The sequence below is a fragment of the Taudactylus pleione genome, unplaced genomic scaffold (assembly GCF_031769625.1).
Source record: "Taudactylus pleione unplaced genomic scaffold, aTauple2 ptg000757l, whole genome shotgun sequence".
Taxonomy (NCBI): Eukaryota; Metazoa; Chordata; class Amphibia; order Anura; family Myobatrachidae; genus Taudactylus; species Taudactylus pleione.
The window spans coordinates 5283468-5307912 of record NW_028285159.1 but is presented as its reverse complement, the minus strand read 5'-3'; the positions used below and the strand labels follow the sequence as shown (position 1 = coordinate 5307912).

The window sequence follows — 24445 nt, the reverse complement described above, 5'->3', positions numbered from 1 at the left end:
TGTTTTATGAAATCCATAAAGGTGGCATTGGTAGATGCTTAGAGAAGCAAGATTCCAACCTGCACCTAAAGACAACATGGAGGACATTGTTAAGGCCTTGCTCCAAGTTAACAAAGTTCTGCAAGAAGCTACCAGAGCTCAACAGGAAACTAACAGGGCTCAGCAGGAAGCTACCAGAACTCAGCAGGAAACTAACAGAGCTCAGCAAGTCGCCATAGAGAAAACCCACCAGGCCTTAAGAGAGGTGGTACAACAGCTAGTAGTCCGGTCTGGAGATGCTTCCCCTGCTCTTCCAACTCACACTCACACCATACAGGCCAGTCACTTTCTGCAAAAGATGACCCAGAATGATGATGTGAAAGCGTATCTTACGGCCTTTGAAAGAACCGCAGAAAGAGAGAAAAAGTCTTGTGGCACCCTTCCTGTTTGGAGAACCACAGAAAGAATACTATGACTTGTGCCTGGCTGATGCGAAAGACTATGTTAAATTGAAACAGGAAATCTTAACTCGATTGGGATTTACAGTATTTGGTCACGCCGAACGAGTCCACCGCTGGGAGTTCCAAACAAAAAAGCCTCCACGCTCGCAAATGCATGACCTCGTCCATCTTACCACAAAATGCAGCCAGAGACTCTAACAGGACCCCAGATTGTGGAAAGGGTTGTTATGGATCGATATCTGCGGTCTCTACCTGCAACTCTGTGCAAGTGGGTGAGCCATGCAGACCCTAACACAGCAGACCAACTGGTTGAACTGGTGGAGAGGTATGTGGAGGCTGAGGAACTGTTGAGTGCGCCCCAATGAGCCCCGATTCCGCTACAGCGATCTCCAGTGATCACTGGTAAGACTGTTCCAGGAGAGAAGGGTGCTGGGTGGTGGAATGTACTTAAGACTGAGGGTTTGTAACCTGGAGATATGCCAGCCAGGCCAGGAAGGTTCTTACCCCGAAAAAGACTTGATAATAATAGGATTCAATGTTTCCATTGTGGTGATCTGGGCCATATTTCTGCTAATTTTTCAATCACCTCTTAACCTATGCAATGTGATACTGCTTACATCAATCGCAGAATGTCTTTCTTTGCACAGCCAGCCTGTACTGCTGACCAACAGGCTGGGACAGATAAGCAAATGTGTATAGTTACTGTAGAAGGCGACTGAGTAGAGGCTGTTAGATTCTGGTAGTCTGGTTACATTGGTGAAAGCTGAACTGATGAACCCCTTGAAACGCAAGGGAAAAACTGTTGGTGTGACCAGCATACATGGGGATACTCGCTATTATGTTACTGCAGAGGTGAACATAGAAACACAATGTGGTTCCGCAATAGTCTCTGTGGGTTTGGTGCATGGCTTGATGTATGATGCAATATTGGGGAGAGACTTTGCTCACTTCTGGAAGTTGTGGGAAATCCGATTTGTTATATAAGTAAATAACCCCGACCCATTTGAGAAGGTTACTGGTGCAGTAGCAGAGGGAGTTTCTTCAGAATCTGAGAATGATGGTGGCTCACCAAGTGATGTGCATCCTATTGAGATGGGAAACGTTATTGAGCCAGTTGGTCGTCTGCTTGATCTTGAAGTCAGAAAAGAGGTCTTTGCCGTGGAGCAGTTAAATGACCCTACTCTGGTAAAAGCCAGGGAAAAAGTGGGGGAGGTTAATTATAAAGTTTACCAGCCTGGGAAAAGAAAGCCAGAACCGATATACCATATAAATCTTACAAAACCTTGGAAGAATAGAGCAGCTCTGTCAGCCGTCCAAGCCCCTCCAGTAAACCCAGGGCCCTTGGTTCCCCAAGTGACAGTAGCCAAAACCCTGTCAGCAGTTGAACAGCAGGAAGTTAAGGAATTTCTTAGCAGAAATAGGGTTTTGTTTTCAGATAAACCGGGCAAAACCACAGTCATTAAACATGACATAATCACTGACCCAGGGGTTAAGATTAACCTAAAGCCCTATAGGTTACCAGAAGACCAAAGAGAATCAGTATCTAAAGAAATTAAAGAAATGTTGGAATTGGGTGTAATTGAAGAATCGCATAGTGAATGGTCAAGTCACATTGTGCTTATTCCAAAGCCTGACGGAAGTGTGCGTTCCTGCAATGATTTCCGAAAGTTGAACAGTGTGTCAAAGTTCGATGCCTACCCCATGCCTAGGGTGGATGAACTAATTGAAAAACTAGAAACAGCCAGGTATTTAACCAATCCAGACTTAACCAAAGGGTATTGGCAAGTACCGTTAACTGAGAATGCCAAAGAAAAGACAGCCTTTTCTGCACCAGAAGGATTGTTCCAATACAAGATGTTGCCCTTTGGGTTACATGGGGCACCGGCTACCTTTCAAAGGATGATGGACAGAATTCTAAGGCCCCATAGACAGTATGCTGCTGCTTATCTAGATGGTGTGGTCATTCATAGTCCTGATTGGCAAACTCACTTGCCCAGAGTGCAAGCAGTGTTAGGCTCCATCTATAGGGCAGGATTGACAACCAACCCAAAAGGGTGTTGCCTAGGGATGGAAGAAGTAAAGTATCTTGGATACACCATTGGCGGAGGTTTGATAAAGCCACAGCTTAATAAAATTGAGGCAATACAAAACTGGCCACGACCCTTGAATAAGAAGCAGGTGAGAGCCTTCTTAGTGATTACTGGATATTATAGGAGATTTATACCCAATTTTGCCACCATTGCAGTCCCAATATCTGACCTTACCAAAGGCAAACAGGGAGTCATGGTTAAATGGAGTCCTGAAGCAAAGAAGGCTTTTCAGGGGTTAAAACTTGCATTGTGTACCCAACCAATTCTGATTTTGATACGGAGTTTGTTGTGCAAACTGATGCATCAGATGTAGGCATAGGAGCGATCCTGTCCCAGGGTAAAGAAGGTGAAGAACACCCTATTTGTTACTTAAGCAGGAAGTTGAATGTACATGAGAGAAACTATGCTACGGTCGAGAAAGAAGCGTTGGCCATAAAATGGGCATTAGAAACTCTCAGGTACTACTTGATGGGAAGGAAGTTCTGGCTGATCACTGACCATGCCCCTTTGAAATGGATGTCAGAGAACAAAGTGAGCAATGGGAGAATAACAAGGAGGTTCTTGGCACTGCAGAACTTTAAGTTTACAGTCGAACACAGGCCAGGTAGCCAGCTGGCCAATGCAGGTGCTTTGTCGCGTATTCATTGTTTGGGGGCTGCAGTTGTTCCGCCCCACAGGTCAAAACAAAGGGGGGGATATGTTGTAGAAGCACTGGAGAAGTCTGGGATGGCATATATGTGTGTCCCAGATTCCTATCATATGTGTTTTAAAACCCCAGGAAAAATCTGTTATGCCAAACAGACCAGAAGTGTCGGCTTTTGGTAAAAGCCGGAAAATGGGTTCTAGGGGTGTGGATGTGAGAAGAGAAGGGAAGCCTCTATCCACAAGCCATTACAGGTGTTGGGCCTTTCAGTCTGAGAGCAGGCTTATTAGTAGTTGCACCTGGAAGTGGCTCAGATAAGCTGCATTAGGTTTTGGTTGAGTGTCTCACATACCCTGTGGGAGAATAGACACTGAGGTTTGTTCAGAGACACTGTGTTATTTGGAAGTGCTGTGTATGTAGTAAGGCAGTAGGCCCTGCCACTTGTAGAGAGGGTATGACCTGTCTAGTTAGTGCCCAGATGGGCTAGGATTTATTTTTATGTTTTGTTTATTTTGCGGTTAATATTGCACAATAAAACTGGTTCTGACCAGCTTGCACGAAAACCCTGGACTAGTGTGCTGTTTCCTGGCTGCTGTGTGTAAGGAGGTGTCCATCTAACCCAGGAGAGGGACCCCCTACCCCGACTATATCACATTATACACACACATATATGCTTTCAATTAAAAATAAAGTTAAGTTAACTTGTCCCTGTATTCCTTTCTAGTAGATCCCATAAATTTGACAGTAATTGAATATTGCCTCTGGAAGAACATTATGTAGTAACAGGCACAAAAATTTGAAGCAGGTAACTCAATTATGTAACTACTAATTATGCTGTCCTTTAGCTACTTAGTAATAACCTATAGTAAAAAAAAAATATTCTGTGATTGTAGATTTTTTTCCTTGCAATATGCCAGGGGTGGCTAACCAGTCAGAGTCAAAGATCCCAAAAATATCAGTAGTCAAGTTAAAGAGCCGATAGCATGCTGTCACAAGGCCACGCCCCATTTTTCTGTGCACACCTTTGGTATGCCATTCGGAGGAGCATGACTTTGTGTCACACCCCCATTTTTAGTCACACTGGGGGCGAGCCCAGGACATTGAAAATACACAATTTACATAAACTTCCCAATATATTTTTTCATTGTTGAAGTGAAAGAAAACGCCAAGCAATATAGAAAACATTGAAAACACAGAAACAAGCCAGATCCACATAAAATACATTTAAAAACCACATCCACATAACATACATCACAGGTTCTCAAACTCGGTCCTCAGGACCCCAAACAGTGCATGTTTTCCAGGTCTCCTCACAGAATCACAATTGAAATAATTAGCTCCTTCAGTGGAACTTTTAAATGTGTTGGTGAGTAATGTATACACCTGTGCAACTTCTAGGTGATCTGGAAAACGTGAACTGTGTGGGGTCCTGAGGACTGAGTTTGAGAACCAGTGAAATACATATTGAAATCCAGAACCACATAAAATACACTGAAAAGAAACAGATCCACAGAAAATATGTTTTAAAAACCACATACACATAAAATACACTTTGAAATCCAGAACCACATAAAATATATTGAAAAAGCAAGATTCACATAACACACACTTCAGCTCTTCCATGTGTCACTCCAGCCCCCTCCCTTGCCATTCCAGCTCCCCTCATCCCTCCTTGACATTACAGCCCCCCATGCCACTGGATATGCTAAATGAGCCTCTGAGTATGTTTATGGAGTTGTGGGAATGGTCAGAAGCAGCAGGAAGTAAAATAAGAGAGGACAGTAATGAAGCAAACTGAAGCCCTTCCTACTATATGTGAAGCAGGGAACTCTACTGTCCACAGAGCTACCGGCATGGTTTATATGAACCTAAAAATATTCAGTGAAGTCTAAGAGGTACAAGATACCGTATTTTCCAGTACTTTTTTTATTTCTATCAAAAAGGTTCCAGTGTTCAGAGAAAAGGTGCTGGTACTCACTTAAAGTTACTATTTAATAAAACAGGAGGCAGTTGAAATACCGGCACCTGGGCTCGAGATGTTGTAAATTGGTCTCTGGAGGGCTTGCAACATGTGTCGTGGTCCATTAAGTCATGCTTACACAAGTTTAGGGCTAATGGCAGGGTTTGGGTGTGGCACAGGCCCCATGAGGCCATGGACCCCAGTTGTCAACAAGACAACATGTAGGCTAGTGGTGGTTCCATAATGGTGTGGGGTGTGTTCATGTGGCATGGGTTGGGTCCGCTTGAATACATTATTGACTGGTGACCGCTACATTGCATTGCTTAATGACCATTTGCAGCGCTTCATGGACTTCATGTACCCCATAACAATGGAATATTCCAGCAGCCGTGTCTTTGGTTCCAAGTTGTCCAGAATTGGTTCAAGGAGCATTCTGGAGAGTTCAGATGAATAAGGTGGCCACTTTGCCCGACATGAACCCAATCAAGTATTTATAGGATGTGGCGAGAGTTCTATTTGCACCCAAGATTCTGCACCTACAAATATGAGGGAGCAGTGGGAAGCTATCCAGATAGCATGAGTCAACATCTCTCCTGAGGTCTTCCATCCAATTGTGGAATCGATGCCTTGATGTGTTGCTGCACTTCACCAGGGTACAGTAGAGGGGGTCCTACACGATACTAGTCATCTATCACATGACTTTTGGCACTTCAGTGTATGTCGTTGAATTCAGAGGAATGAAGAAATTGAAACTAAGTGGGAGGATATATTAAATAGAAATCCATGGCATAATGAGGAGAGTGACCTAATAAGGCTAGATGAGTAGCAGTGCAGTAAAATTTTAGACTGGGGACACCAAGTGTCATCTCCATTCCAGATTTATAGAGTGCACGACTGTACCCAAGTTCGTTTCCCAAACTAAATGAATTTCAGAATTTTGCACTGGAGTTCTTTGAGAGTCAGTGGGAGATGTATGATTCTCAGAAGCGGTACCAGCGCACGCTATGTGCATTGATACCGATTCTCCCCGATGTATGATCGGGGTTTGGGCAGTAAATGACAGGGGCGCTATGTGGCTGCCGGATCCAGGATGCGCATGGGGGATCTTGCGATACATGCGAGATCCCGCGCATGCTCAGTGGAGCCGGCTGGGACTGACACACAGTGCATCAGCAGTAGGCTGATGTGCTGTGGTCACTGGCGGGTAGCGCTGGAGGGGGGAGTTAACGCTCCCCCTCTCCGGCCGATGATATGTTCATATATCTCATCGGTAGTGCTTCCTACTTCGCCTCGGTAAAGGAAGCGCTATAATACATCTACCCCTCAGAGAGGTAATGTGTCTCTACAGTAACACATTCATATTGACTGCTTTACATTCTCTAGTTCAAGAAATTAAAAGTGCATTCGTTTTGTTGAGATCTGCAGCTATGTCTCTAAACGGTGCAAGATAATTAGCCATATATATTTGACTGTATTGTCTGATATGGAAAACCTCAAAATATTTAAGATTATCTTCTTGTCATCAATTGAAGTTACTGCTCTTTAACTTTAAGTAGCAAATTGAGATCTAGAACCTCCGTCCTATCTGTTTTTATCTTGAAATTCAGACTTCAACTCTAAATCTCATGCTCTAAATTTGGAAGTAAAATAATTGGATTTGTCAGGGCCAGTTGCATATCATCAGCATATACGGCAAGTCTGGAAGCATACGACTCCATCATTAATGGGAAAATTATATTTTCCTGCAATTGTAACCTAACGGATTTTAGGTAGGTGTCTGACATGGACTGGACCGGCTTATATCCTGCATATGAAAATATAAAGATTTTATTTTCATCCATGAGAGCAAGGCTGACTCTCCTTGGCATGCATCTTATAGCTCCTAGCTTTGCAACTTCAGACAAATCTTGAAGGGCGTATTTAAACTTTTGAGTAAATAATGTGTTGAAAATTGTCCTGTTGGTCAGCTCTAGACTCCTCAATTTTTGGTGGTACACTGTAAAGGGACTGTCTGTCCTGAAGCTCCAGGACCCCCCCCCTCCCTACCGGGTTTGACAGCGGTACTATACACTACAACAAACATACCGCCCCCGGAAGAGCCGTAGCTAGACATTTTGGTGCCCTGTGCTAGAAAGAGCTTTGGTGCCCTCCCATTGTAAACAAGGAGAGTACACGCCGCAGGCCACAAAAAAGGGCATGGTCGCATAGGGACAGGGCGTGGCCGCCCTATAGTACCCCCAATTCACGTTAAGCCACACAGTAGTGTCCCTTATTTACATTACACTACTTACCTGCAGTAGTGTCCCTTATACACATTACACTAAATTGTAGCAGTGCCCCTTACACATTATGCCACACAGTACAAATTCCCCCATTACACATTATGCCACACAGTACAACTCCCCCTCTTCCTTACACATTATGCCACACAGTACAACTCCCCCCTTTCCCTTACACATTATGCCACATAGTACAACCCCCCCAATTACACAGTACAACCCCCCATTACACATTATGCCACACAGTACAATACTCCCCCATTACACCACACAGTACAAATTCCTCCCCCACTACACATTATGCCACAGTACAACTCCTTCCCTCTCTCTTACACATTGTGCCACACAGTAAAACTCCCCCCTCTCCCTTACACATTATGCCACACAGTACAACTCCCCCCTCTCCCTTACACATTATACCACACAGTACAACTCCCTCCCCACTCCCTTACACATTATGCCACACAGTACAACTCCCCCCCTCTCCCTTACACATTATGCCACACAGTACAACTCCCCCCTCTCCCTTACACATTATACCACACAGTACAACTCCCTCCCCACTCCTTTACACATTATGCCACACAGTACAACTCCCCCCTACCTCCTTACACATTATGCCTAACAGAGCCTACACATTATGCTTACACATTATGCTGGGGGAAGCCGCAGTCTCCGTCCCCGCCTGTACCGCCTTCTTTGCAATGACTGGACTGTAGCCTGGCCACAACGCCGAAGGAACGGCTCATCGGCGCAGGGCGCTGTGGGACTGGACTGGGAGAGACGTCATGACGTCTCTCCCAGTCCTTGAAGACACTTCCGCAGACGGGGGAGGGGTCGGAGCTCAGGGGGCAGGCAGCTGCAGCGCTGCCCGCTGTAATGTGTAATACTAGCGGTGCACCCAGCAGAGAAGAGGCCGGGTACACAGTTACTATTATACATTGCAGGGCGGCCGCTGTAGAGGAAAGGCAAATTAGAGGGGGTGATAGCGGGTGGAGGCAGTCGGTTCCGCCCACATGGCATGTGTGCTCTGTACGGGCGCACCAGCCGCACCACCCTAGTTATAACCATGGCTGCCGGGTAGTACATTCGCTGACAGTGACAGTAAGTGTTCTACCAGGTGGCCGTGTGTTTGTTTTAGCAGCCAATAAGAGTCAGACAGACTCTTATTGGTTGCTGCACCCAGGGCTAGCGCCGGGCTGGAGCTTACTCATAAGCTCTGCCTTTCCAGCTCCCGCAGTCAAGTGGGACGGGAGGAGCGGATGGCAGCGGGTGCAGGAGCAGGGATTCGGGTAAGTATAATTTTGTGTTCTGTGTTTTATGCATACTACTGGGGGCACAACTACTGGGGGGCACTGTAGAATGATAATTACTGGGGGCACTGTATAAGGGGCACTACTAGGGTTACTGCATAAGGGGCACTACTGGTGGCACTGCATAAGGGGCACTACTACAGGGGGCATTGCATAAGGGGCACTGCTCTGGGGGTATTGCATAAGGGCAGGGCCAGCTCTAGGGGTGTTCGACCTGAGCGGTCGCACAGGGGCGCCACCCATAGAGGGCGCACCCCTCCCCAACATCCCGATTTCAGCGGGACATTACTGTCCCACTGTTCCACCCGTGGGCCAAAGTGGCCTGCGGGTGGTTAAATCAGGAGGTTGGGGACCCCCACCGCCGCAGCTGTCCTGGACCCTGCAAACTCTTAAAGGGAACACGACTGTTCAATTTGTGCACTCCCACATCTCTGGAGCTGTTGTTTGCTGTCCCGTGGAGCCGCTCACACCGGCGCTGCTACTCCGCATTGTCGGTTAGCTGACACTCCTGATGTGACCCACTCGCCCTGTGCGGTGTAGGACTTCCTCTCTACAACACAGCAGACTTTGGCTGTGAGGACACAGCTCACACTGGTGCGGCACGGACATATCCGCAGGAGGGGACGGGTCCTAGCACTGACCGCAGGGCTATTATACAGCGGGTAGGAACAGCGATCCCACTGTGCTGCCAGAGGATATATCCATTGCGGCAGGGACAGATCTGTCTACCTGAGGAAACGCTGTGGGTATGTGCAATATATGTGGTCATTTCGTCAGCTAACAACAGCCATCATTTGTCCTGCTCCATTCATCTAGCAAAGCCACCACTGCTTTATTCAGAGTGTGGCTCATAAGCATATAACACATATCTTCTTTCTATGGACAAACATTACCGTCCTACTAGTGACTTTATTTTTATGTAGGAGGGACTATTCAGTCATTTCTTTCCACGACATATTTGATATCTTTTATTGTATCCATTGGTATTGTTACACTGTGTATTTATGTTAGCAGTGTACCATGCTATTCCAGACATTAACCTTTTAGTATTAGTAGACTGGAGGTATATCATTGTGTATTACTGTTTATTAAATAGTGATTTATTAAACTTCTTTTGATTCCTTGTGTGTCTGTGCAGCGCTTTCCACCTATATTTATTCTGAATGGATGCTGCTAGCATGCGCGCTGCATCCATTCAGTGACAGGAGAGGGCTGGGGGAAGCCCAGCTAGTGAGGCTCTCCCCCAGCCCGACGTTATTTGGAGGCAGACACGCCTCCTAATATCATCACGTAGGGGGCATGGCCTATGGTAATTAGATCATGCCCCAATTTTTGGTCGCGCGCAGCGAAGATAGGGCGCTCTGGAGGTGGCCGGCACAGGGTGCTCCGACCCCTGGAGCCGACCCTGCATAAGGGGCACTACTACTGGGGTCACTGCTACAGGGGGCATTGCATTAGGAGCACTGCTCCTGGGGGCACTGCTACTGGGGACATTGCATAAGGGGCACTACTATAGTTGGCATTGCATAAGGGGCACTACTACTAGGGGCATTTCATAAGGGGCACTACTACTGGGGTCACTACTACAGGGGGCATTGCATTAGGAGCACTGCTACTGGGGGCACTGCTACTGGGGACATTGCATAAGGGGCACTACTACAGTTGGCATTGCATAAGGGGCACTACTACTAGGGGCATTTCATAAGGGGCACTACTACTGGGGGCACTGAGGTGCATATGGAATGGAGGAAATGTTCCCAGAGTGACGAGAAATGGTGGCATGTCATGTTGATACGCCCCCATTTTTCAGTGGCCACGCCCACACAGTTGGGCGTGTGTGTGCATTTTTAATCTTGCACCCTTGCACTGGTATGTAAACTGCTACTATTGGTTTAGAAAGATATTCTGCTATAATTGGTATGGAGTGGACAGGTCTTGAAAATTCTACTACTTTTCATGTGGAAAGAAATTCAGTGGAAGTGAATAAATGATACATTAGGACTTTATACAAAAATTCAGCGCTTTCATTTAAGTTTCTTACCTGCCCCCAGGCAGATGTAGTCCACTGCACACACAGATGTCTACTGCAACTCTGACTATCAACAGGACGTTTTGCAGAAATTGTGCAGATGTCATTTGATACTGGAACAGAAATGCCTGTCCCTGTCACTCTCTGGCAAGTAACCCTCCGGTTCTGGGCCCCTCCTCCGCAGCTCTGTGAACATGGTGACCAGGATGTTACCATCCACCTAAGAGAAAATAAAGTATAGTTTGTGTTTCAGACTAATTCAGCCAGTAAATATAGTTGATCAGTAGTTCATCAGAACATAAGATAGGTATTTTATAATGTGGATGGCTTTCTACCTATGGCCATCAGATGTCCTATCAGCAGGTCTTTGGTTATACTTCCTACTGAACTCGAGCCAATCAAAATTCAGCAGGAAGGACAACCACAGCAATAAAATCAGTTGCATTTCATTCTGAGTGGATGACTGGCGCCAGGTCCCTTTTCATCCTGAGGTGTCTATTTACTGAGCAGTGTTAGGAGACAGAGTGAAAAGTGATAAGAAAGTGATAAGGTGCCAGCCAATCAGCTTCCAACTGTCATCTCACAGGCTTGAGTTGGGAGCTGATTGGCTGGCACCTTATCACTTTCTTATCACTTTTCACTCTGTCTCCTAACACTGCTTAGTATATAGACCCCTGAGTGTTGCATCTGTCATGGAAAGCAGCTGCAATGGATAATGATGACCTCCTAGGGTAAGTGTCTTGTGATAGGTGATGGGGGCAACATGGAGACAAATATTGGGCATTCAATGTAGTAACATGTGATGGCATAATTATTAACTGTAACATGCAAAATAAGTATTCACTTTTATGCTGCAATAGGTATAGATGTTTCCTTATTCATATCAGGTATATATCTAGCCATGTGCTGTGCAATAATTAAGAATTTAGTTTCTGCTGTAATTCTCAAAACACCATTTGGTAATATAGAATAATACACTTACTGCAATATTTCTTTCATGGCGGGTTTAGCAACATAATGTTCATGATACAGTAGGTTTATGTCCATGACCTATTTTTTTTTATTTCTGAGGGGTTATTGTTTAGGAATCAGTGGGTCCCTGGTTGTTTTCATAGCGGGGCAAGATATCTATATTTATTTATGCTGTAATTGTGTGATAATTAAATAAATTAAGTGAGAGAGAAGCTTCCAACACACCTGGTATTCCCGTCAACTACTGGCAGACCACCAAATAGCTAACGATCCCTTTTATGTAACAAATATCTGAAAATATAATTTAGAATAATTCCACAACTACAGGTATCACACAAGTAAAGTCCAATGCCATGGATGGACTGCTGTTTTTCCCATTAGTTTGGATGAGCAACTATTTTTATATGTTGCTATGTAATGTAAAATATACTTTTACACAATTTTATAGAGGTTAGATGTTAAATTTATTATAATTATATTATATTTTTATAGAGAATATAAATGGCTGAACATACTAAACTCACAAGGACACTAAAGTTCATTTAAAATGGTCTGACTCCCCAAATTGGAAATGTACGCACCCAACCTTTGCGTTCAGCCGCCCTGCTGCTTATTTGAGTATAATTACTGCTGATGCAGCAAAGTTTATAAACAATGTCCATGTTCTGTAGTGTATGTCACTTTCAGTACTGTTTTCTTTCACTGCTTTTGTACTTTGTAAAGGCCTTGTGGCGCCATATAAAGGATAATAATAATAATAATAATAATAATAATAATAATAATAATAATAATAATGTCACAATAACTTAAGTAGCGACAAGATTGATGTTTCTTCACTGAATAGTGCTACATTTTATTTTATTATTGTACTGTTTAATAGATATTTTTGAACAAAATAAAAAAGCAAAACCAAAATAATATCACAAGGACAAAAAAAAAAAAGTGTCTAGCAGGTCTGCATCTAGTGTACAATTTACTTCCAACTCACTAAAAAAGTGATATTGTGGAGTCAAATTTAATTTGTCACTTTTGATTTGGAGATTTCAATGATTTTACAGTGGGATTGAATTCGTCAAATTTTTTTTAACGGCAAAACCAGGTTGGTTATACCTTTAAAAAAAACTGTTGCCGTGAATCCCATGGCAAAATTATAGAAAAATCAGCCTTAGCCAAATTGGGACCAATTAAAATTGGTAATTGAACAGGTGCAGTTGTCCACTCATACCCCTTTCAGACCCACAGCAAAAACCTAGGTATTTGGACGTAAACGTGCATCAACCTGGGTTTTTGCTGTGTGTGAACAGAAACGACCCAGGTCGAAGTCCAGGGTTCATGACCCTGCTCTGTACCAGGGTTTTTCCCAGGTGAAACCTGAGTAGGCTCTAGTGTGAATGCATCCAACCCAGGTTTTTAGACCTGGGTTTTAAGGAAACGTTTTCACTGGCTGTTCCATGCACCTGCAGATGATATCAACTGCAGGCGCCCAGACCACATGCAGGGGCGGATTGGGCCGCCGGGAAGCCGGGCTGGTTCCCGCTGGGCCAGTCCCTTAGATGCCTTTAGGGGCCGGCGGCCGCACCTCCCTCACCCCGGAAGCCCGGCTGCCGCGAACGGGGCTCAGCTCCGATCGTGCAGCGTAACAGGCTGCTTCCTGTATCTAATGTAAAATGGCCGCCGGGGGCAGTGGCGGATTGGCCCCCCTAGTACAGACAGTCCGCATCGTGCACTGAGCTGAGCAGTCTGTGTTCAGCCTGTGCTGTGATCGGAGCCTGTGTAATGCGCAGAGCGCATTACACAGACTCCGATCACAGCACAGGCTGAACACAGACTGCTCAGCTCAGTGCACGATGTGGACTGTGCGGTAGCCGGAGGCTGGAGTTCTCCTCTGAACTCCAGCTTCCGGCTCTCCCCACAGGCACTATGGGAGAGACGTCATGACCGTCTCTCCCATGGTTCCGAGGAGCAGCCTGGCGGACCAGAGGGCGGAGGACGCAGAAGCGTGTTTAAGGTAAGTTTTGTTTTGTTTTTTGTGTCAGCGGCTATAAGGGCACTCCAGGGGGCATTGCTATAAGGGCACTCCAGGGGGCATCACTATAAGGGCACTCCAGGGGGCATCACTATAAGGGCACTCCAGGGGGCATTACTATAAGGGCACTCCAGGGGGCATCACTATAAGGGCACTCCAGGGGCATTACAATAAGGGCACTCCAGGGGACATCACTATAAGGGCACTCCAGGGGGCATTACTACAAGGGCACTCCAGGGGACATTACTACAAGGGCACTCCAGGGGGCATCACTATATGGGCACTCCAGGGGGCATTACTATATGGGCACTCCAAGGGGCATCATTATAAGGGCACTCCAGGGGCATTACAATAAGGGCACTCCAGGGGGCATTACTACAAGGGCACTCCAGGTGGCATTACTATATGGGCACTCCAGGGGGCATTACTATAAGGGCACTCCAGGGGCATTACAATAAGGGCACTCCAGGGGGCATTACAATAAGGGCACACCAGGGGGCATTACAATAAGGGCACTCCAGGGGGCATTACTATAAGGGCACTCCAGGGGGCATCACTATAAGGGCACTCCAGGGGGCATCACTATAAGGGCACTCCAGGGGCATTACAATAAGGGCACTCCAGGGGGCATCACTATAAGGGCACTCCAGGGGGCATTACTACAAGGGCACTCCAGGGGGCATTACTACAAGGGCACTCCAGGGGGCATCACTATATGGGCACTCCAGGGGGCATTACTATAAGGGCACTCCAGGGGGCATCACTATAAGGGCACTCCAGGGGCATTACAATAAGGGCACTCCAGGGGGCATCACTATAAGGGCACTCCAGGGGGCATTACTACAAGGGCACTACAGGGGGCATTACTACAAGGGCACTCCAGGGGCATTACAATAATGGCACTCCAGGGGCATTACAATAAGGGCACTCCAGGGGGCATTACTATATGGGCACTCCAGGGGGCATTACCATAAGGGCACTCCAGGGGCATTACAATAAGGGCACTCCAGGGGGCATTACAATAAGGGCACACCAGGGGGCATCACTATATGGGCACTCCAGGGGCATTACAATAAGGGCACTCCAGGGGGCATTACTATAAGGGCACTCTAGAGGCATTACAATAAGGGCACTCCAGGGGGCATTACTATAAGGGCACTCCAGGGGGCATTACAATAAGGGGACTAAAGGGGGCATTACTATAAGGGCACTACAGGGGCTTTATTAATAGGGTATTACCATATGGGCACTACAGGGGCATTACTATAAGGGCACTACAGGGGGCATTACTATAAGGGCACTACAGGGGCATTATTAATAGGGTATTACCATATGGGCGCTACAGGGGCATTACTAATGGGGTATTACCATATGGGCGCTGCAGGGGCATTACTATGGGGTCATTTCCATATGGGGACTACTACAGGGGCATTACTATGGGGACTTTACTACGTTTAGAGTGCCACTCATCCATTTGCGAATATATATATATATCTATATATATATATAGACAGATATATATATGGAATGCCACCACTCGGGATCACGGCAGTCAATATCCAGACTCCGCTCCTGGTTCCTAAAGCTAACCTCCCCATCCCTGTGCCCTAACCCTAACCCTTTTCCCTCAGTACCTAACCCTCCCCCTGGTGCCTAGCACCTAACCCTCCCCCTAGTGCCTAGCCCCTAGCCCTCCCCCTAGTTCCTAGGCCCTAACCCTCCCCCTAGTGCCTAGGCCCTAACTCTCCCCCTAGTGCCTAGGCCCTAACCCTCCCCTAGTGCCTAGGCTCTAACCCTCCCCCTAGCGCCTAGGCCCTAACCCTCCCCTTATTGCATAGCCCCTAACCCTTCCCTTAGTGCCTAGCCCCTAACCCTCCCTCTAGTGCCTAGCCCCTAACCCTCCCCTAGTGCCTAGCCCCTAGCCCTCCCCCTAGTGCCTAGGCCCTAACCCTCCCCCTAGTGCCTAGGTCCTAACCCTCCCCCTAGTGCCTAGGCCCTAACCCTCCCCCTAGTGCCTAGGCCCTAACCCTCCCCTTAGTGCCTAGCCCCTAACCCTCCCCTTAGTGCCTAGCCTCTAACCCTCCCCTTAGTTCCTAGCCCCTAACCCTCCCCCTAGTGCCTAGCCCCTAATCCTCCCCCTAGTGCCTAGTCCCTAACCCTCCACCTAAACCTAAAAATGGTGTGGCACTCTTGACTGTATCTGTATTGGTGTTTCGATGTATTTATCACTGTGCATCATGCAAGGGGTTAGTAGTAGCTAGACTGCATCCAATTTAGAATCAGGTACTATAATGAGGGAGTACCCTGTCCCCTCAACTGAGCCTGTCCCTGCTTCCAAAAATTTCCCGGGCTGGTTTTCCATCCCAATCTGCCCCTGACCACATGACTGGGGAGCAAACGAATTTAAGTGTGTATTATTTTATGTTTAACTTTTTTATGTGAAAATGTTGTCTTTGTAAAAAACATTAGAAACAAACAAACTTTGTGGCCTTTACTCTAAAAATGCTATTTTTTATATTATGTCATTACTGTGAACAAGAACAAAAAAAAAATATCCCCTTTAAATCCACACCAAATTCCAGGGCAGACCCGGGTTTAGTGTGAATGTATCCGACCCTGGAATTTCCTGAGTCTTGTATAGTGTGAAATGGGGTCTCAGACTAAAAGGTGCCCACACACATAGCGATATTTTACTCGATCTGGCCGATTCCGACGCATTGGAACGACAGATCGTGTAAAATATGCCAAAATCGCGAGGAAATCGTGAGTCCCCACTCAAGATCACGATGCGGTGCGCATCCCCGCAGGTCGCACATCACATCGTCAGATCTGCCGTGCAGTAGGGCAGATCTGACAGACAATCTAGGAGGCGATGCACTGTGAAAGTCTGGATGCAGGAGAGACCGTATGAAGATTGGACACCAAATTGTGTGCAGATCGTGTGGAGATCGTGTGCAGAGCTGCCGGGGAGAGTTTCAAGGGAAATCGTACACAAATCGCACACATCGGCTGATCGTGTGCAGATCGCCATGTGTGTGGGCACCTTAAGACCTGGGTCTTATGTGTGAAAGGAGTATTATACATACTGAAAATAAACACACACAAAATCAATGTTGAAGATTGACAAAACATACGTGTAGTGTTCTATATAACCCTGAGGAAAGAATATAAAACAATCTTGAAACGCTGATGAGATTTACTTAAAAAATTCTATACAGTATACTTTAAAAGTATACCTTTAAGACACACATTTTTTGTTTTCTATCTACTATAAAAAAACACATGTTGCGCACTTGTGCCCAGAGCTGTGTATTTTGTCAAAGCCAAGCAACACCTATCACCAGGATACTTCTGATTGCAGCATAACTTTATCCCTGGTGCTGTGTATCTAATCCTGTTTTGTTCTAAAACAGCCTACGTGGAAATTCTCTGCTGAACTATCCACATCAACCCTTTCATCTGCCGAGATGAAAGACAATTGCAATGTAGTGACAATGAGACTACATAATAGTGAAGAAGTATAGTTTTCATGGCCACCATGAAATATTTGGTTAAATATCAATGAGTACAGATGATAATTATTGAAAGTATACATCTCAGAACTGGAATATACAAAAAAAAACCTGAAACCTTAGAGGGGATTAAACAGCTGTACTGAGTTCACCTAAGAAACAGAACTCTGTGTTATATTATAAGGACAGACCACCAGCCCATTTTATAGCCAACACCCTATAGCTGCACAGCTGTATCACCTACGTTTTAAATGTGCAAAGATGAGGAATGCACTTTTTGACGGATCAACACATCCAGATTGGAGGGGTAAATGAATCTATGCAGCACAACACTGACTAGAGTGTTTTGCCTTCACTAATCCCCAAAGACTACCTTATTCTCCTTTATATAACTGTCCACAATTCCTCCAGCATAGAATGCAGGCATTTCTAGCCAAGCCTTGTGTTCAGGTTGAAATGAAAACAGGATGTAGAACATTTTCTGAGACTGTGTAATTCTCCCATATATTTTCCTTTGGTGCTGGCAAACTAGCCATTTCCTTGGAGAGGTATCATCACGTTAGTGCTACGGTTGAATTGAAGTTCAGTAATAATTAGGTGAATGGTACAAGACCAATGAGTTCAAGGATTTCAATATTAATGGTAAGTTTTTTTAGACGTTCGTATGAGGATCTGGCAAACATTTCTTAACTGTTTCAGAGCAAGCTGAATAGCTACAAATTGCATGAAATTATGGATTTATGTGAATAATGTGCTCACTGAGTAGTAAATATGAATAGTGGAATGATAGTAAATAGCAGATGGAACATTATTAAGCGAAAACATATAGAACATGATTCAGAAGGTGATGCAGACGCGTCTTTTTTTCCAAATCTGTTACAGATGCGTCATTAAGTTAATGCCGTGACTGATTCTGTTCATACCGAGACGCCCACTTGCAGCAGCGCTAATCAGTCTCGGTGTGTCTTTAGACACCACCATCAATTGCATCATTGAAACTTGCTCCAGCCCTATACAGGTGCAATTTCTATAACTGAACATGCCGTCTTGTGTCAGCACTACTGCGTCCTTAGGCACAGGTGTTGTCAGTCCGCGTCTGCCTAACCACAACCGTTACCCACAAGGAACACCCACAGAAATCACCGGCTCTTGCGTCCAAATTTATTCTGTATCTCCAGAAGATATCCATCAGAAAGCAGGTGTGGTGCGACACATGCACAGATTTAAAACATCAGGCAACTGCGTGTGGCATCCAGCCTGCACCCACGCCTGAATCAGGCCCTGGTGTGATTGGGCCCCTGTTGTGCATATGGCAACATCACTTTCAAAACGTGGTACATAGAATAGTGCATGTAGTCTGAGGCATCTTTGCTGAGTTACATGGTGGAGATGGTGTCATTAGATTACCACAAATTACTTACTTAAATGAGCCCAATATGTACTGCATACCTGAACCCATGCTCCTTTACACATTTACACAGTTGGTAATGTGGAAAATAAGACTTTACCGTATATTTGGCTTTGTAGCATGGCCTGATCTGATATAACTTGACTTGTGTCTCCCTTATGGGTAATGATTTACTCAACATTGTATGCTGACTTGCACTCTGAAATCACCAACATGAGCTATTGGGCCTCATTCAGAGGTGGACAAAGACGTGGCTGTGTCTATTGGCATTCACCATACGCACATTCCACTACAGAACCCTCCCCTGGTGTACACCCGTGTGCCCGAATATGCAAGGACTGAGATGCCCACTTTCAGCATTCACAGGGGCTGCTACACTCCCATAACGCTGCAAATCCATGCTGCAAACCCCAGAAATTTAACAAATAGAGAAAAGACATGCTCCTTTGTGAGTATTTGGGTTATCTCTGCTACTAAATGCATTCAGAATGAGCCAGAAATACATACAGTATATGTGAAAAGAATATTAGCAATGCAAAAACTGCTAGGGTTAAAAGTTTGTCTTTTGTCATCTTGGAGCCGATATGGCTTATATGACAAGCACTGGAGAAGTAACATACTGTTTATTAATACTAGAATTTAGGTTATGTCTGGATATGATTACACTGACCCTCTTGACAATGCATATGATGGAGGTACTTTGCTAGAATGAATGTGTAGTTTCTTAAAAGATTACATCATGTATTTCAAAGATCTTATAAGTAAATATCCAGTGCTAAAATGTGCACTGTTTTCTTCAGTGCCACCCTTAGTTTGGACACACAGGATAATGCTTTTGGCATTGATCAGAGTCATTTATCATTATTTAGATGTGCTTCTCTGACAGTCTTCATAACACTGCTGGGTCACTGGCAAGAGAAAAGTCCTCCTGGCTTTTAATGTGGTTTGTGGTTTACACCCAGCATTTTGGGTCCCAAAGTGTACTGGAATGTGTAGTTTGTATGAGAACACTCTGGCTTACACGAAGCAGAAAGCTTACTTGTACCTCAGGAAGGGAACAGACATAAATCACATAAATTATTCTTCTCCAAATGCTCCTGTCAGCACATCAAATTACTGGTATCAGTGAGAAGAGCTTGTGCAATTTATACAGTATAGTGTATGTATAAACAGAGATAAACTTCTGGCTGAAAATTAATGCAAGACGAAAAGAAATACAAAAACAGAATGACAGATAATATTTTCATTGCATTTGATTTCTTAGGAAATCAAATGAGTCATGGAATAGGAGGCCCAGAACACACTAACTTGACTGTAGACCAGCGGTGTCAAACTCGGGCCCTCCAGCTGCTGTGGGACTACATATCCCAGCATGTCCTGTCAGTGTTTTAGCATGCCCTAATAGCAAATTCTGGCAGTGCATGCTGGGATGTGTAGTTCCACTACAGCTGAAGGGCCCGAGTTTGACACCACTGCTGTGCATGCTGGGTGTTAATGTTCTCCTAGGGCTGTGAGGAGAGGTTAGAAAATTAGCTTCTCACCTGTCTCTGGGTCTCTGTAGTTTGCCTCTCCCTAGCTCCACCCACTCTCTGGTAACTGAAGAATATAATAGCATTACTGTGACCACAAGTCTCCTGCACTCTTACCTGCAATCTACTGACTGCAGCATGGGAAGAATGGGAACAGGAAAGGGAGAGAAAGTCCTAACTTCACTCTTTGTGACGCTCACTGCTATTACTGACCGAGCTCTCAGGGAAGACACAAGGAAGGTGGCAGTCAGACCAGGATTTAAGCCCCGTCAGCACTTAAGGCATTCATACTTAAAGAGTACTCCACTTGCTATTTACAAAAACAATTTGTGGGATTGCTGCTTTTCTTTTTAGGCTATAAGAATCTCTGCTTACTCTGTCACTCCTCTCTGCATTACTGGGAGTTTCTCCAAAATTCCACATACTGTACATTAAAATATAGTGCATGTAGCATTCAGTTGCTGACACTATAAAATAAAAGCAATTATAGTATTAAATCAAAAACAACATAAATCCATGGTAACACGATTATGTGAACTTAATATAACTTAATATAGAGTATAATACAGACCTTGGTGAACAGTCTCTTCTGTTACATGCAATGGGCTTTACTGGTGGTCTGGGCTTATCTAGGCAGTGAGACACATTGACTTCTTGCTTGTCTAGAACACATCGCAATTGTGTATGTTGGACGCCTCTGTTACCACATGATGCTGTACATGGCAGGAGACCAATCATTGCCCATTGGTAATCTGGTGATGCTACAGAAGGAGAGAGAGTGAAGAAAATACTTTAAAATACTTTAATTTACAATCTGTAATCTATGTATCATTTCTTTCACGAGATTACCATGTGAGAACTGCCTTACTTGAATTTAAACTAAATCTCATAATTGAAACCCAAGCCATTTCATTTTATGGGAAAAGGTCTTCTTTTCATACACATTGGACACTTCTCTTTACGGAAAGTAGTGATTGAAACTATAGTCCAAAGCTACCGTGTAGGCAAATACTGTATATGTATGATTGGGCTTAAAGATTTAATGGAAACTACTTTTTGGAAGTGAACAAACCCCCTTAATATAACCTGCACTCCATGTAACAAATGTAGGGAGACAACAAAATAGAGTAGGAGTATGTAAAAGTACATTGCCAGTTCCCTTGGGAAAGCTGGGTAGCGCCGAGCAATGCCACTATAGCCTTATGGATCACTGCTCACAAAAGAACTGATCATGGGGCCTCTTTTGAGCATGTATGGGTCTGTACATGTGCTATAGATTCTCAGTTGGATATTGGAAAGCAGAAGTCCAGGGAGGAGTGGGTACCTCAAGTGGAACAGAGGAGACCTGGCATTGATAATCCCACTTACTTCAGGGCCATGTAGCAGGCTCACCCCCTGTAGCACTACTGAAGTGGACTGGATTGTAACTCACATCCTGAGCCACAATGAGTAGACTCTAGTGCGACCCAGCAACAGGTAAAAGTGAGGGTTGGGTGGTACCCTTGTATTTGCTAATCAGGAGAGACATGAGAAAAGGGCACCTCTTTCATGACAAATCTAAAGCATCCCTTGCTGACTCTTGTGTTATATGGTATTGGAAAGTAATATTGGAATCTGTCTGCTTACCACTTCAAAGACGTTATCAATTTTAAAACATAGTGGAGGAGATTTATAAAACATTCTAACGAGGACAGACGGATTTCTCCACAGCAACTTGTACTTGATACATGATGGCTAAAAACTGATTGGTTACTATGGACATCTTCTCCACCTGTACTCTTTAGAAGGATTGTTACATCTCCCCGATAGGAACATAAAACATGAGTAAATACACAGCCTTGTTAATGGCAAACGAAGACTTTATTTTACCTTTAATTGACAAAGAAGCTCTTTGCATAAGAGAATCAGATGAGTTTTTAATAATACAACTATATTCTCCTTGATGATCTTTGCTTATATTTGTTAGGCGTAGGATCTGTCCACCTTCCAAAACCTCATGCGTTGGTCTTGCGCCATTGTTCAGTGGCTGACTTCCATGGAACCAAGATATATTGGGAACAGAAACACCCTTCACAGGACACCCTGATACACAAGACAAAGACATGCAGTCAGAGGAAGGAAGACTTCAAACATAACAATCAACATAACAATATAATTAATATTTGATAATAAATAGGTTTCCTCCTACTCTTGTTAGTTTCTCTGAAACAACCATGACTTACACAGACTTTGCCAATTACAATGTATGCAAATGTGGTTGCTTACTCCATAATTAAAAAGTATTTCTTATTGCTATCTTTGGTTTCCATTTAAATTTTATCAATAATTTGTATTGGTCAAATATGTGCTTAATAAAAAGGCTCCTCAAATGTTTCCATTTTGAAAATTGAGTTCAACAGTTGTTGAAGGACATAAGCCCTAATGAGGATTACCTACTGCCTCATGCAGTTACAAGTATTTACGAGTGTTCTTATTGTCTATGCTCTTTATAGTGATATTTTATTGAATCTTGTTTAATCTACCCAAAAGTCTGAACAAAGTTGGAAAACTCTTGAGCTTTTGCAAGTTTGAATTCGACCGCAGTTTCAAAAGTCTTGAACCTGTGCAACTTTCGATAGGCACGTAGTATAGGTATAAGGCCTAATTCAGAGGTGGACGCAAGTGGTATTGGTGCTGCGTCTTCGGCCGCAGCAGAGAAGTTATGGTAATAGTGAAGGTGGCGTCTTGTGTAATGACACACCCACCTCTGGCTCCTCTAATCCGCTGCCTGGGTCCGATGATGCAGCATCGAATCAACATCAGCAACATCGTGGCGAACATCGGACATCTGAGCAACCCATAGGTTGCTCAGTAAAAAAGTAAGCTGCCAAGGCCAGTGAGTCTTAGACCCTCTTCCCTGTTGCTGGCCCCAAACACACTGTGACTAAAGCCAGAACTGCATCGCAGCACATGCGCACTGCGGCTCCAGCGCAAGAGCAGTATAGAAACCATCGGACAGTTGCATCAGAATCGGCACCGTGTTTGTGGCTGTATCAGACCCATAGTACACTGTACTCCCAATAGGTGCTTAAACTGTTTGAGCAAGTTTAAAATTAATTCAATCCATCCCAGTTTAACAGCCCTGAATTTGCTCACAGCACATTTTTGGTTTAGAGCTACTATATTTGTAGTTCATCCTATATTTAAAAAAGGCAAGAAGTCAAATATGTTCAGAAAATGTGCTAAATGTATGGCAGACACATTTTGTCAGAAGAGGAACGCGCTCTGCAAACATAGAACATATTTACCCAACATAGAATGTGCTCAATGTACATAAGAAATTTGTTGAACATCAAACACATTTGATGTGGATTTCAGGTTTGATGACGTCAAATATGGGTCTAGCATGTTCAGAAACATGTACAACTTCAGAACTGGCCCCAAGTAATACTGTGAACACGTTTGTCAACTAGTCTGGTCCGATTGTACTAGGGTGGTTCAATATATAAGGTAACAAGATCTCTCATTGCGTAAATGTATTCAACTCGTACAACAGTATAGCCTTGGTACAGATTATTTTTCCACATAGTGTCACAAGCCGCCGCACTGCTAATGCTGTGCAGAGCGAACGCCAGGCCAACGCTCGCTGAAACTCTGCCTACCTCCTGTCCATCATTCTGGGATCAGCACAGATTGGCTCTTGCATCCATGTCCTTCTGCTGCTCCGGTGCCGGTGATAGCGTTTCACGTGTTTCTGGTTCTGGCATTGTCTCCTGTATCCAGTCAAGTATCCAGTCCTCCTGCTTATCTTGTATACCTGCCGTTTGTGTCATCTCACGGCACAGTTCGTTTACTATCTACCTGCCGTTTGTGTCCTCCAGGCGGGACAGGCCGCACTCCAGCGTCCTCTGTACGCAAGCCAGCGTACTCGCGCTTGTGTCAACCCGGCGGCACAGGCCGCACTCCAGCGTCCTCTGTACACAAACCAGTGTACTGCGCTTGTGTCAACTCGGCGGCACAGGCCGCACTCCAGTGTCCTCTGTACACAAACCAGAGTACTGCGCTTGTGTCAAACCGGCGGCACAGGCCGCACTCCAGCGTCAGTTGCTTGTGTCAACCCGGCAGCACAGGCCGCAAACCAGCGTCCTCAGTACACAAACCAGTGTACTCGCGATTGTGTCAACTCTGCGGCACAGGCCACACTTCAGTACCGGCGGCTTGTGTCAACTCAGCGGCACAAGTCGCTATCCAGCGTCCTTTATACG

The 24445-nt window shown here is 44.9% G+C and overlaps 1 protein-coding gene across 2 annotated transcripts in view; it reads right to left on the bottom strand.

The window, feature by feature from the left end:
- The window catches only part of LOC148477034 (ADAMTS-like protein 1), a 372270-nt gene that overhangs the window by 12800 nt on the left and 335025 nt on the right, over window positions 1-24445 (bottom strand). For both annotated transcript variants that reach the window (XM_088457315.1, XM_088457316.1), the window contains exons 24-26: window positions 22071-22283; window positions 20773-20962; window positions 10767-10974 (exon numbers count right to left, since the gene is read on the bottom strand). In XM_088457315.1, coding sequence (XP_088313441.1) covers window positions 10767-10974; window positions 20773-20962; window positions 22071-22283 — 611 coding nt within the window. The remainder of the gene's footprint in view (window positions 1-10766; window positions 10975-20772; window positions 20963-22070; window positions 22284-24445) is intronic.